This window comes from Leopardus geoffroyi, chromosome B3 (genome assembly GCF_018350155.1).
Source record: "Leopardus geoffroyi isolate Oge1 chromosome B3, O.geoffroyi_Oge1_pat1.0, whole genome shotgun sequence".
NCBI classification, from domain to species: Eukaryota; Metazoa; Chordata; class Mammalia; order Carnivora; family Felidae; genus Leopardus; species Leopardus geoffroyi.
Genome location: NC_059337.1, coordinates 74948784 through 74964172, shown reverse-complemented (window position 1 = coordinate 74964172; position 15389 = coordinate 74948784). Strand labels below are relative to the sequence as shown.

Here is a 15389-nt window from a genome sequence, read left to right as displayed (position 1 = left end):
CAGCCCAGAGCCCGATATGGGGCTTGAACTCATGAACCATGAGATCATGACCTGAGCCGAAGCCTGACATTCAACCGACTGAGCCACCTAGGTGCCCCAAGAAAACTTGTCTTGAAAATAATTGAAATCCCTAAACTTTATCTGTATCACACATCACAGTTTCACAGGCATGACTTTGTTTGGTTCCAGAAGGGCTATGTGAAGTTGGAAGAAAGTGGGAGACTCACAGGTCCTCAGGTTTGTAATCTATGCACGACAGAGGCCATGCCCAGAAGTGAGGGAGGGAGAGAGGGAGAAGAGGCAGGCTTATTTTTATTTCACACGTAGAAGACATGAACTTTAGTCCACAGACCCATGAAATGCCACATTTCAGGTGGAAGATAGTTCATTGTGACCAGATAACCTTATTTTAGGGTCCCATATCCTTCAAACACCACAACTAGTGAGTTGAATGTGACAGAACAAATTCACGATAGCTGAACAACTAGACAAACACTGAATCAAGTAGGACCCACATCAAAAGGAGAAAGAACTGGGGCACTCAGTCAGTTAAGTGTCCGACTCTTGATTTGGGCTCAAGTCACGATCTCTCGGTGGTGAGATCAGGCCCTGGGTTGAGTTCAGCACTGGGCATGGAGCCTGCTTAAGATTCTCTCTCTCTCGGGGCGCCTGGGTGGCTCAGTCGGTTAAGCATCCGACTTCAGCTCAGGTCATGATCTCGCGGTCCGTGAGTTCAAGCCCCGCGTTGGGCTCTGTGCTGACCGCTCAGAGCCTGGAGCCTGTTTCGGATTCTGTGTCTCCCTCTCTCTCTGACCCTCCCCCACTCATGCTCTGTCTCTCTCTGTCTCAAAAATAAATAGACCTTAGGGGCGCCTGGGTGGCGCAGTCAGTTAAGCGTCCGACTTCAGCCAGGTCACGATCTCGCAGTCCGTGAGTTCGAGCCCCGAGTCGGGCTCTGGGCTGATGGCCCAGAGCCTGGAGCCTGTTTCCGATTCTGTGTCTCCCTCTCTCTCTGCCCCTCCCCCGTTCATGCTCTGTCTCTCTCTGTCCCAAAAATAAATAAAACATTGAAAAAAAATTTTTTTTAATAAATAAATAAATAGACGTTAAAAAAATTGTTTTAATAAAAATAAAAAAAAAGATTCTCTCTCTCTCTCTCTCTCTTTCTCTCAAAAAAAAAAAAGAGAGAGAAAGAAAGTACTTCACTAAAAAGGAAACAAACCACATAGATGTGAAAAACAAAATCCAGTACACTGAAAAAAAAGTGAAAAGCAAATAAAAGCCAATGTTTCACACAAGACTGTCCCTATGTCCGTCTGCCAAGTCTTCCCTGGAGCTCACAGCACAAAGCAATAGCACAGGTGAGATTAAAGCTGAATGCATGTATGGAGGTGAGCAAGAGAACAGTAGAAGGTGATGACCAGGGGACAGTTCTGGGCACAGCAGTAAAAAAACAACACTCTGAGGAGAAGCCATCACACCTAAGAAATGTAGAGACCTCAGAAAGTCAGCCATGAAGAGCTCCATGGAGCCCCAGGATGCAAGGTTGAGCCAAGGGCAGAGTAACCAAGGACATCCACCACCAGGGGCAGAGGTGTGTGACCTTGAAAGACAGAGCCTGATGGGTCAGTTTTTCCCTTACACCCAATAGAAGCACTTGACACAGTATGACATGCGTTAGGAAGAAAACCTATTACCTTACAATGACGGTAGCATCATGAAGACTGGGCTGCTGTTGACGTTCCCTTAAAATTTTGAAGTCAGTTCACACCTATTTCTCTCTCTTGCTTTTGTGGTTTTTATTTCTAGAACTTAATCCTATATAAGGTTTAAAGTGTGTGTGTGTGTGTGTGTGTGTGTGTGTGTGTGTGTGCGCGCACACATGTGTAGGGAAGTTATTCAAAAGGTGTTCATTAATCACACCATTATTTAATAATGGACCTCAGATTGGAATCAGTATTAATGTCCAAAATAGAGAATTGGTAAAATATGGCACATTTATATTATGTATTATGCAGCCATTGACATCTACATTGTCCACCGCTCTAGAAAACTAGGCTAAGGAAACAAAAGAAAGAAAACTAAGCCAAAAACATTAATAGGCAAGTTATTAAAAAAAAAAAAAAAAAGTTGGTACATGTGTTAGTTAAGACAACCCTAACTACCAGATAAACTTTAGCATTTCAGTGACTCACACAATGGAAACCTGTTTCTCACTCACCCACAGTCCAAAATGAGTGTTCCTGCTGAGTAATGCCCCTTTTTACTCTCAAGTATCCCAGCTGGGACAAAAGTTACATGTGTGCCCATGATTAAGGAAACCAGGCTCAAGTTCCTAACGATGTCTTCCAAGTCCCTCTTGTTCATCCAAGTGGAACCCAGGTAGAGGTTCGTTATAGGCCGGTCTGAAAGGTACAACACCATCTCCATTCACACCCCATTTGCTACAGTAATCACACAGTCACACCTCACCTCAAGTGAGGCTGGATGACTGGGTTCACCCAGGTCCTCTGCAAGAAAAGGAAATTGTTTTGCTAAACTGCTAGCTCGCCTCTACCACAATTCGTTATAGTGTTTGCTGTTTATAAGGATCATGGGCCCTAAATTTTGTTCTGCCTATAAAACTAATACACACTGATGACAGAAAAAAAATGGATAATATAAAGGTGAAAAAAAAAGAGTCATAAAATGATTATTCTGGCTGTTGCTCTTTTTAAACAGAATTAGTATCAAATTGCATACACCACATCATATTCTACTTTTTCCACTTACTATTAGGTGGTGCAAAGTGCTCCATGCCACTAAGCAGTCTTCCACAACATGCTATTTAATGGCCAGATAGTATTTCATTCCATGAATATATCAGAATTAATATTACTGAGCTCCTATTGTTGAATAGTTGGATGGCCTGAGCAATTGGGAAGAGAGTCTCAAGGTATATGTCCACCTGCATCTCTTTCTCACATTTACCCGAGGCCCCAGGGCCAGTCACTCCATCTCAGTGGTGTGCTTTTCTTCCAGGAGACACTGAGGTCCTTGAGCCTCTTTTCAAGTCTTCCTCTGCCACATCCAGGGTTTCTGGGTCCTTCTTTCCCTCAAACTACGCTGATGGGGAGATTGTATGCAGATCCCATTGACTTTCCTTTGTCACCTGCTCTTTCCTACTAGACCAAAACAAGGGCCAGTTCTTTGCAAGAAAGTGCCTCACTCCCAGCAGACATGTGTGGTGGGAAGACAATAGTGAAGAAACAGACTTCTCCCAGTGCTGGCGCTCCATAAAACAATCACCAGCTCATCAGCAGAAACTTCCCAAGGAGCTTCTAGTCTGTCCTTCTAACTGTGATATTAGGACAGCCCTAAGAATGTCCGGAACTTCTCAGTAGTACACTGGTCTCCTACAATGCCAAGGGCAACCAGATTGGTTTCTGACCAGAGCAGCATCAAAGGGAGGGAGAGGAAGTGTCCCAGCCTCAGCAGGCAACTGCCTGCCCAGAGCTTTGCATTTTGGCAGTATATGGGGCCCAGGGAGGAGGTGAGAGACATCCTACTTTAATGTCCCAATATCCCAGAGGAGAAAAAAATTGTAACTGACGGAAATGTAATAAAACAGTCAAATGTAGATGTAACCAGCTAGGAATATTGTGAAATGTACCAGAGTCATGTTTGTTCAAATATCACAATTTTTATTAAAAGGGAAAATCAAAACATTAAAAAAAATATGTGCCCCCATTTATTCTCTGACATTCCATTCTCTGTCCAAATGGTCTCTCTAATCCCCAACCACTGGAAAACCGACTTTTAAGAAATTTTTATTGCAGGGGCGCCTGGGTGGCTCAGTCGGTTGAGACTTCGGCTCAGGTCATGATCTCACAGCTGGTGAGTTCGAGCCCCGCGTCGGGCTCTGTGCTGACAGCTCAGAGCTTGGAGCCTGCTTCGGATTCTGTGTCTCCCTCTCTCTCTGCCCATAACCCACTCGCATTCTGTCTCTGTCTCTCTCAAAAATAAATAAACATTAAAAAAATTTTTTTAATAAAAAAAGAAATTTTTATTGCAAAATATATACACATGAAATATATATACACTTAAGAATGCTGGCCAAATTTCAGAAAGCCCCCATGTGTCTCTTCCTGCTAAAAATGCCCTCTCTGCCCTCCAACCCCAGAATTAACTTACTGTTGTGACTTTTGTGATAACCACTTCCCTGCTTTGCATCATGCCCTTACCCCCTATGGACGCATTTCTATCCAAAATAGTTTCATTTTCACAGTGAATGTAATCCTTCAGGGACTTTTCTCTCAACATTACGTCTGTAAGATTTATTTGTGGGACTGAATGTGGTATTAGTTATTTATTTTCATTGATATGCAATATTCCATTATGTAAGTATACCACGATTTGATGTTTGTGCTGCTGTTGATGAGTCTTACTACTGTTTCCAGTCTGGGGCTTTCATGAATAATGCTGCTATGACCTTCTTGGACATGTATCTGGTGGAAATGTTCACATGCTTCTCTAGAATATATACTTAGGAAAAGAGCCAACCTGATGACTGTAACCGGTATCTCCCTGTGATTTAAACTGGTTGGTTCTGGGGCGCCTGGGTGGCGCAGTCGGTTAAGCGTCCGACTTCAGCCAGGCCACAATCTCGCGGTCCGTGAGTTCGAGCCCCGCGTCGGGCTCTGGGCTGATGGCTCGGAGCCTGGAGCCTGCTTCCGATTCTGTGTCTCGCTCTCTCTCTGCCCCTCCCCCGTTCATGCTCTCTCTCTGTCCCAAAAATAAAAAATGAACGTTGAAAAAAAAAAAATAATAAATAAGCTTTAAACTGGTTGGTTCTCTGGTATCTACTGAGAGTAACATCTTTTCATATGTGTGTTGACCACTTGGATGTTTTCTTTTTCGAGATGAAGCTGTTCAAGTCTTTTGCCCATTATTCTATTGAATTGCCTTTTTCTTATTGATTTATAGCAGTTCTTTACATAATTGGAATGTAAGTGCTATGTGTGTTATAAGCATCTTTGACCCCCTCTACCTATTGTCTTTGTTTCCTCTTGATTTTAATGTATCAGTTCATCAATCCTTTTCTTTATGATTAGTGTTTTTATGCATATGATTTAAAAATTTTACCTATCGTGAAGACATTGTTACATTATATTTTCAAATCTTTATTTATGCTCGGATCCATAATCCACTGAAAATGGATTTTTGGATATGGTATGTGATAAAGGTCATGTTTTATTTTGGGGGCTGTCTATAGGACACCATAAAGATATCTATTGTCCTGGTTGTGTTTATCAGGGAGAAAAAAGACAATAGTCTTTTCCCCACTGCTTTGCCATTCAAACTCCATTATAAATCAAGTGTCCATATATCATATGTGTCCATATGTGTATGTCAGTGCGCAAATGTGTATGGGATCTCTATTCCCAGACCATCAGTCTATGTTCCTGTGCCCATATCGCTACCACACCATCTTCCTTACTATGGCTTTATTTGCTAAAAGCATGACCTCCCATCTTATTCTTCAAGAGCGTCTTGGCTATTAGCCATTTGTTTTTCCACACATGTTTAGAACTGATTAAGCTGTATGAAATACTTCTTGAGTACAATGAATCTACAGATCACTTTTAGAGAATTGATATTTTTATAAAATTTAGTCTTCCAATCCACAAACATAGAATCTCTCTGTGTTTGGGTTTTGTCAAGTGTCTCTTAATGCAATTTTATAATTTTCACCAAAGACATCTTGCACATCTTGTTCTAGATTTGTGTTTAGTTATTTGATCATTTTCATGCCATTTAAATATTACCTTTTCCAAAATTTCATTTCCTAACAGTATTGCTATCTATATTGAAATGTGATTAATTTTTAATATTTATTTATTTATTTTGAGAGAGAGAGTAAGGGAGAGGCAGAGAGAGGTAGGCAGACAGAGCAAGAGCCAGATGCAGGGCTCGAACTCACAAACCGTGAGACCATGACCTGAGCGGAAATCAAGAGTCAGACACTTAACCAACTGAGCCACCGAGGCACCCCAGAAATGTGATTAATTTTTAAATTGATTCTGTGTCTAACAAATCTGTTAAACTATCTTATTAATTATGGTAATCTATCTGTCCATTCTTTGGCATTCTCTATGTACACTATCATATCTTCAAACAATGACAGTTTTGTTTCCTTCTTTCCTGTTCCCCATAACTTTCACTTCTATTTCCTGCCTAACTGCACTCGCTAAAATCTCCAGTCTGATGTTGAAGAGAAATGATAATTATGGGTACTCAGGTGTCCTTGTATTGTTTTGCTCTTGAACAAAAAGAATTCAACATTTCACCCTTAAGTATAAGGACTGCTGTGAGATTTTTGTGGATAATTTTTACCGGATTAAAGCCATCATTTCTATTCATAGATTACCAAAAATTTTTTTAATAATGAGGGTGAATTTTGGCAAATGTTTTCCTTGGTTTGCTTCAAGTGAAGAATCATATGTTTCTTGTTCCATAAATCAATGTGACATGTTTCAGCAACTGAGTTTTGAATGAAATCCCTCCCCATTCCTAGGAAGGTCATGGTACCTTTTTACTAATTGATTGATTTGGTTTGCATCAATATTCTGAACTGATACGGCCTGTAATGTTTCTTTCCCATATTGTCTTCATTGGGCTTGGCCTCAACATTTTGCTAGTCTCATAAAGGAGATAGGTGCCATCTACTCTCTAGAAGAAATTGTGTAGTATTCTTTGAATATTTTGTAGAGATTTCCAGTGAAGCCATATGAGTCTATAGCTGCCCTTAATGGAATATTTTTGACAACTGAACGATTTATTTAGTGTTTATAAGAAAATGCAAATTTCTTGAATATGTTTCATTAAGTTAAACTTTCTGAGGATTTGTCAATTTCATGCAGATTTTCAAAATTACATAATGGTTTTCCAATGGCTTATATATAAATATGACTTTTATATACAAATATGCACACATGTATCTCCCAAATACAAACCCTTTCTCAGTTATTGATAATATCTTCTTCCATTCTGTAGCTTTACTTTTCACTATGCTAATAGTGGCTTTAGTGGTCAGAATTTCTGAATTTTTATATAGATCAATTTATCTATTTTTTCCTTTGTAATTATAATTTATATTAGGGCTTTTTATGTCCTATTTCAAGTTTTTTTTTCCCCTACCTTAAGTTTGTAAAAAAATTAATTCTTCTATCTTATCTTCTAAAAGTTTTGGTTTTTAGGGTCACCTGGGTGGCTCAGTCGGTTAAGCCTCCGACTTCAGCTCAGGTCATGATCTCATGGTTTGTGAGTTCAAGCCCCACATTGGGCTCTGTGCAGACAGCTCAGAGCCTGGAGACTGCTTTAGATTCTGTCTCCCTCTCTCTCTGCCCCTCCCCTGTTCGCTCTCTCTCTCTCTCAAAAGTAAAATAAAACCTTAAAAAAAAAACTTTTTTTAAGAAAGGATGTGTTTTTAAAATCTTGCCAAATGACTATGAAGTTGTTTCTTCCTGGAGAGTATTCACTCATTGCTGCTGCTAAGGAGTCAGCCTCAAATCCAGTATTAATTTGAAAGTAATCTTTCTTTCTCTGATTGTTCTTAAGATTTCTGCCATTTCTTGGGGCACCTGGCTGGCTCAGTCAATGGAGTATGCAACACTTGATCTCAGGGTTGAGAGTTCAAGTCCCACATTGGGCATGGAGCTGACTTAATAAATTAATAAAAAAAATTTTTTTTAAAGATTTCTGCCATTTCTTTAAGACAATGATTTCTAGGTATCAATTTCTTTGTATTATTCTGCTTGAAGTTTTTTTTTTAACCTCTAGTTGGATATTTTTCATCAACTTTTTAAAAATCTCAGCCACTATTCTATTTTATATGACCTCTTGTTTTTTCTTCTTCCTCTAGAATTCCAAGTAAATATATGTACGATCTTCTAATTCTATTATTTTCTATATTTTTATCTTTAGGTCTGTCTATGTTCCATTCTTAACACTTTTTTCTGAGCCATTTCAGGTTAGTAATTCTCTTTAGCTTTGTCTAATCTGTTATTAAGTTTTTCCACTGTGACTTTAATTTTGGTTATTACATTTTTCACTGTGACTTTAATTTTGGTTATTACATTTTTCACTTTTTCAAATGTTATGTCACTTTTTTTAAGGTTCATGTTCCCTGCAGCTTTTTTAAAGCTTGTTTTTATTTTGGCATAATTGTCTCATTATCTATATTTTATTATTCTAATACACTTATCCCAATAATTAAATTTGTTCTCTGTTCTTATTGTCTATCATTTCCTACTTCTGTTGTCTTATCTCTTTGCTTATCCTCTTGTTTATATTTGACTATATGCTTGTCATTCTACTTAAAAAATAATTTTTAGGTATAAATCAAACCCTGGAATTAAGTGAATTTTCTCTAGATTTGCATTTGATTCCATCAGGCACTTTGGGACACAGTCCAGAACCACATCAATGCAAGTTCAAGGTCTGAGATTCCATGAAAGGTTCAAGTAATTCCAATCTTTCATTAAATCACTTGCAAAGATGAGCTCATTACCTCTTCTTTGTTACTTTGAGAGTATAGACTTTTAATGCCCCAGCTCATTGTGAGGAGTGTCTCTGGTTGGACCTGGTTGTGTGGGTTTTGGTCTTTGATTTCTGCACCCTTCACCTTATGTGGCCATCAGAGCAGAGCTTTGAATTTTGTAGGTTCAGTAAATTCCCTCAGAACAATAGTAGCCACCTAACGCCCATTATTCCTTCCTTTTTAGCGTGATAAACACTCCTGCATTGGCAGTTCTTTGAGGCTTGTAAGGTTTAGGATATTTTGAACAGGTTTGCTTGGGGTTGTTTCTCGTGGGAAGGTTGGCATGAAATCCTAGGTCGCTGTTCATGAACTCTTCTGTCCATATTTCTATGTAGATCATTGGGAGCATACATTTTACTCCCCTTTTTCCCTCAGGCTGGTCTTTATCCTTTTCCCCTTTTTAAAAGAGTTAGACTAATGTTTGTGTTTGTTTGTTTGTTTGTTTGTTTTTAACTTTATTTTTTTATTTTTTAAAATTTACATCCAGGGGCGCCTGGGTGGCTCAGTCGGTTGGGCAGCCGACTTCGGCTCAGGTCATGATCTTGCGGTCCGTGAGTTCTAGCCCCGCGTTGGGCTCTGTGCTGACAGCTCAGAGCCTGGAGCCTGCTTCATATTCTGTGTCTCCCTCTCTCTGACCCTCCCCTGTTCATGCTCTGTCTCTCCCTGTCTCAGAAATAAATAAACGTTAAAAATTTTTCTAAAAAATAAAAAATAAAAAAATAAAATAAAATTTACATCCAAATTAGTTAGCATATAGCGAAGCAATGATTTCAGGAGTAGATTCCTTAATGCCCTTTACCCATTTAGCCCATCCCTCCCTCCCACAAGCCCTCCAGTAACCCTCTGTTTGTTCTCCATATTTAAGAGTCTCTTATGTTTTGTCCCCCTCCCTGTTTTTATACTATTTTTGTTTCCCTTCCCTTATGTCCATCTGTTTTGTCTCTTAAAGTCCTCATATGAGTGAAATCATATGATTTTTGTCTTTCTCTGATTGATTTCACTTAGCATAATACCCTCCAGTTCCATCCACGTAGTTGCAAATGGCAAGATTTCATTCTTTTTGATTGCTGAGTAATACTCCATTGAATATATATACCACATCTTCTTTATCCATTCATCCATCGGTGGACAGTTGAGCTCTTTGCATACTTTGGCTATTGTTGATAGTGCTGCTATAAACATGGGGGTGCATGTGTCCCTTCGAAACAGCACACCTGTATCCCCTGGATAAATGCCCAGTAGTGCAATTGCTGGGTCATAAAAAACTGAGTCATAGTCATAAAAAAAACACTATTTTTAGTTTTTTGAGGAACCTCCATACTGTTTTCCAGAGTGAACGCACCAGCTTGCATTCCCATAGACTAATGCTTTTAAAGTGTTGAAAACATTTAAGTAGCAATAAATTAAAATTGTCCCAAATGCTAAGGCACTAATAAAGCCGTTATAATAATTTTTCTTTTTTCTACACAGTTCTTTCTAGATGCAGAAAGAAATTTCACAACGTTGCCATCATTAAGCATGTATCAGAGAAGGATGAAGTTCTTTGCAGTTGTGAAAATCATGTATATTTGTATATAAGGAGAGGATTCTTAATTTTCATAAGACGTTCAAATGGGGCCATCATATCTATAAAAGTTTGAGAATTGTATTAGTTTTTAAATCTGACATTTTCGCAAAAATTATGCTATATTACAATGTTTTTCTGTGCACCCACAGAATCTTCTAAGTATTTTTAAGTGTGTCTGTGTTACTCTGTACTGCCTTCTTCTCAACGTGGACTGCATGCTCTTTATGTATTGTAGGTGGTGCTTTATGTGTTACAGGGAGCACAGCAAGCATGCGTTCCCTTGTTAGAAGCCCCTGGGGGCAAAGAATGGGGATTAAGTTAATTGGACTCATATCATGGATGAAAGGGATCTTCGCTGTTTTTCAGCCAGGGTCTGACAGCTCTCAACAAAACTAAGTCTCTAGGTCTTTTCTGTGTGCAGGGAGCATTCTGGGACAAAAAGGTCCTCACCTTAAGTAGGAAGCAGGAAAACAGAAATTCTCAATGTGTGATAATTTTCACGGAGAGTTTGTTGGGGCTCAAGTGCCCTGAGAAAGTAATTATCAGTGGCAGAGCCTTGTTCTGCCCTTTTCCTTCCCTGGCAGTGCACTCTACCCACTCAGGAGAGGGAGCTATTTGATCTGCCTCCACAACCTCTAAAAAGAAGTGGGAGCAGCAAAGGTGCCAGCAGGGGGTCCAGGGACCAAAGGGTAAAGATAGGCAGGCTTCCTCTTCACTCTTTGGCCTCCTCTTCTGACTTATTCCTAGTGTCCTCACCACATCCCCCCCACCACGCCACACCCATCTTTCATTCACCATGGCCCCACCTTACTAAGTATGACTTAAAGAAGAAATCTAGAGGGTGCCCGGATGGCTCAGTTGGCTGAGCATCCAACTCTTGATTTTGGCTCAGGTCATGATCCCAGGGTCATGGGATCTAGCCCCACATCAGGCTCCACACACAGCCCCTCTCTCTGCCCCTCTCTCCCACTCTCATGCGCTCTGTTTCTCCCTAAAAAAAAAATTAAAATAAATAAATAAGCAATATAGGAAATGTGCATTCATTTAAAGAACTCAAGTGCCAAAGGACTGAGGCTCTCATCCTAGAAAGGCAGGAAACAGAGGAGATAGGCAGCTACCAGTTTTCCTGCCTTGTTGGGATATTACTGAATTTGGTGGGTTTAGGGTTCTGGGACACAGGGTCCCAAGCCCCCTTCCCTGTCACTACAGGTGCCCATTTCTGCCGCCAGCACTGACTCAGCAGCTGTGCAGGACAGCGTTGGCTTGGACTATTCTCTTTCCCCCACATCACCGGCAGTTGGTGGGCAAGCTTCCTGGGCAGCCACAGGTGACGAAACCTGTCACACCAGCAGGAGTACGGGACTGTTCTTGAGCCCCCACCCCCAGACTTCCTTCCTCTCTTGGGGGGTACAAGTCTGGCAAGTGAGAGCGGCAGCGGCATCTGACTGGGGCAGTCTTCCCAAGAAGATGCAGCTGCTCCTGTTCCTGATGGCCTTTCTCCTACCCCCTGGGGCTGGGGCAGGTAAGTGACCACCCCCAGACTCAGGCCCGACCCCTCTCACAGACCCTGGAGCCAGACTGCCTAGACACTTCCTAACTCTGTACCGTTGGGCAAGTTATTTGAATTCACAGTTCCTCAGATTCCTCATCTATAAACTAGGAAGAATACCAGTGTGTACCTCCTAGAGTTCAATGAGAGTTAAGTTAGTTGGTGTACATGAAACCCTTGGACTTGACGCCAGCACAAAGCACACGTGATATACATGTGCTCTCTAGATTCATTCTGCAGTCCATGTGTCCGAGCCTAGGAAATAAGGATGCAGCAATAACAATACCATCAGCTCATGTCTAGAATCTGAAAAACCAGTCCCCTGCTGCTCATGCGATGACCTTGAGGAGGCCTCAGAGGGACCTGGGAAGCTCCCTGAGGAAGAAAGTACCAGGGAACTTCCGAAGAGGCCACCCCAGAGGGCTCCAAATTTGCCACCCTGCAGCAGACCACCTCTCCTCATGGTGGGAGCCTGAATCTGACCCTGCCTGGAACCAGAGCTATCCTCCGGGGAGCTGGGAGGGAGCTCAGGTCTGGGATGGGGAGCTAGCAGTGGTTCCTGCCAAACCCGGGAGTCCTCCCCCAACGTGTGGTGCCCTGCAAACCCAATTCTCACCCACAACTCCTCCACTCCCTCATGTCTCCTGCCTCCTCACCTGCCAGCCTTTCTGGAGCCACCACCCTGATGCCCACACCACGGGGTCAGCAAGCACAGAGATAAGTGCGCAATGCTTCCTTCCAGGGGAGATCATCGGAGGCCAAGAGGCCAGGCCTCATTCCCGCCCCTACATGGCTTTTCTTATAATCCAGACTCCAGTGGGGTACAGCACCTGCGGGGGTTTCCTGGTGAGAGAAGACTTTGTGCTGACGGCAGCTCACTGCTGGGGAAGGTGAGCAGCTCGTGTGCCAGTACCGCAGGCCCAGGAGAGCCCCTGACCAGCCATGTGAAAGCAAGCTTCCAGCAACGAAGGGGAAAAAGAGACGAGTGGGATTTGGGGGTGGAGAACGGGCCAGGGTGAATGAAGAGAAAAGGAGGACATGATCAAAAAGAGCAGGAGGAGGAGATGAAAGCACACAGTAGGGCTCAAAATAGGAGTTCAAGCTATTTCTCAACTTATTCCAGGGGAAGCAAGGCTCAGTCACTGCGTCCCCCACCACCCTCAGCTCAGGGCTGAGGAGAAGCACAGAGGACTCGGCCCCTGAAACCCTCCTGTCCCCTTGGTTCCCTCGGCTGCAGTCTTGCCGCCCTGGGCCGTCCACCTGGCCTGCAGAGCCTGCGTGCTGAGCTCCTGAGGCTCACGCCTACCCCTAGGCCACCTCTCCTTTGCAGTCCTATCACCGTCATCCTGGGGGCCCACAACATCAGGAGGGAGGAAAGAACCCAGCAGCGCAGGTCTGTGCTCAGAGCCATCCGCCACCCTGACTACAATCAACAGAGCAACGTGAATGACATCATGTTACTGCAGGTACGGCCCGCCCCACCCTCCAGTTCTCCTGCTGAGCCAGTCCACTCCCAGTGCAGGGGGGCCTGGCCATCCTGGGAGGCTGAGGAGGAGGCAGGGGCAGAGCTGCAGGGTGGGGACGGTGTGCTGCACACACCGCCCCTGAGTGCCCCCTCCCCTTCTCCTGCCAGCTGGAAAACAGAATCCAACAGAGTGAAGCTGTGAGGACAGTGTCTCTGCCTCAGGCACAGGCCAGACTGAGACCTGGGGCCGTGTGCACCGTGGCAGGCTGGGGCCTGGTGAGCCTGAGCAGGAGTACAGACAGACTCCAGGAGGTGCAGCTAACCGTGCAGAGGGATAGCAGGTGCCGCGATCGCTTCAGTTTCTACACCGGCCAAACACAAATTTGTGTGGGAAACCCAAGTTCGAGGAAGTCCGCCTTCCTGGTAAGGCCATGGGCATCTGCCAATACTGCCTGACAGGCTGGGCAGTCGAAACAGGCTATTCCCCACGGCGTCAGTCTGGAGGGGTCAGAGCAGAGGGAGGTAGGGTCTTTTCCCATCAATCTGGTCTCTAGGGTAACGGGAGGAGCACTGGGCACACAACATATACGTGTGCAGTGTTTTCCTGGAGAAGGCAAAGGCACCCTGACTTGGGTTGAGCTAGAGACAGTAACGCTAGCCAGGCCTGAAGCCCAACCATGGAAAGACCGGAAGGTTGACTTCCATACTTCCACCACCCTTCCATCCTCCCCCGACTCACCCCTGCTTTCTCTGAGAGCCAGGCCTTAGGGCAGCAGGAGCCCAGAGGTCTGGTTTAAGGTCTTTTCCTCTCCTTGTCCACAGGGGGACTCCGGAGGCCCCCTGATATGTAACAATGTGGCCGAGGGGATTGTCTCCTATGGAGACAGGAGGGGGATTCCTCCCGCAGTCTTCACCAGGGTGTCCAGCTTCGTGAACTGGATAAGCAGAACAATGGAACGCTTCAAGCAGCAGAACCAGACCTGGACGCCGCTGTGACTGATTCTGCTCTGGGGCGGCTCCAGAGGGGGTGGCCAGAGCCTTAATAAATGTCCATGTCTAGAGTGGAATTAACTGACTTTTCATGGGTTCATTAAACATCATTCGGTACACAACAAGCACATGCCAGGACAGAGTCTGGGCTCCTCCAGGAAAATGGGGTTCTTCCCCAGGACAAATTAACCCCTCCCACACCACTCTGGAGATCAGGATGAGCTACTTCCTTCCTCCCGGCCATCCATTCCCTCATTTCTCCTCCCCCTACCACCTGGGAGAAGGGTAGAAAGACATATCTCTTCTCAGGGCAAAGCTCTCTACTCTTCATCCTACCAGAGATTCCCCTACTAGGTATTAAAGTAGACTCTAAAACTGTATGCCAGTGCTATGTGTAGGGCAGGGAGACCAAAGGGACAGAATTGAAATTCAATACAAAGCTTGATTTAATACATGATAAAGGTGGCATCTCAAATCACTGAGAAACAATGAGTTTTCAATAGATGGTACTGGAACAACGAGATAGTCATTTGGGGGAAAAAAGATAAAACTGGACCTACTCCTTGCACTGGAAGCCACAATAAACCTCAAATGAATCAGATATCTAAAAGCAAAAAAATGAAACCATACAAGTACTTGAAGGAAGAAAAAAATAAAGATTTGCTTGCTTAAAAATAGCGACCAAACACTCACGTTCACAGCACCGTTATTCACGATGGCCAAGAAATGGAAGCAATCCAAGGGCCTATGGACAGCCAACATTCTTCTCTTAAACCCTTAGGCTACAACCAAACCCCACTGAATTACAGACCACTGTTCTCATCTTTTTTTTTTTTTAAATATCTTTCTTTTCTTAATGTTTATTTCGAGAGAGAGAGTGTGCTCATGCATGCATGCAAGTCGGGGAGGGACAGAGAGAGAGGGAGAAAGAGAATCCTAAGCAAGCTATGCGCTGTCAGCACAGAGCCCCACTCGGGGCTCCATCCCATGAACCAAATTGTGAGATCATGACCTGAGCCAAAATCAAGAGTCACTTAAGTGACTGAGCTACCTAGCCACTCTCATTTTATGTTGATACTCCAACGTTACACAAAACTCCACACAAAATGTTGACTAAAATAAGGACGTGTACCCTAAAAATTAGCCCATAACTGTGTATACCAATATTATATTCAAATAAAAGATTACTAAAAATTGCATAATTTAAACCATACTTTAAACACCTTCTTAAGATAAC

At 43.2% G+C, this 15389-nt stretch overlaps 1 protein-coding gene across 1 annotated transcript; it reads left to right on the top strand.

Moving 5' to 3' along the window:
- The first annotated feature begins 11540 nt into the window (after positions 1 to 11540).
- On the top strand, positions 11541 to 14229 carry LOC123583478 (cathepsin G-like). Its single transcript, XM_045450572.1, has 5 exons — positions 11541 to 11670; positions 12440 to 12587; positions 13028 to 13163; positions 13331 to 13585; positions 13985 to 14229. Exons 1-5 carry the CDS (start codon positions 11616 to 11618, stop codon positions 14156 to 14158), a joined length of 768 nt encoding a protein of 255 aa, XP_045306528.1. The 5' UTR covers positions 11541 to 11615; the 3' UTR covers positions 14159 to 14229.
- Positions 14230 to 15389: the final 1160 nt, after the last annotated feature.

Coding starts and splice junctions, on each gene's coding strand:
- LOC123583478 (XM_045450572.1), top strand. CDS start 11,616: ATGCAGCTGCTCCTGTTCCTGATGGCCTTTCTCCTACCCCCTGGGGCT. Junction 12,588..13,027: donor GCAGCTCACTGCTGGGGAAG/GTGAGCAGCTCG, acceptor TCTCCTTTGCAG/TCCTATCACCGTCATCCTGG. Junction 13,586..13,984: donor CGAGGAAGTCCGCCTTCCTG/GTAAGGCCATGG, acceptor CCTTGTCCACAG/GGGGACTCCGGAGGCCCCCT.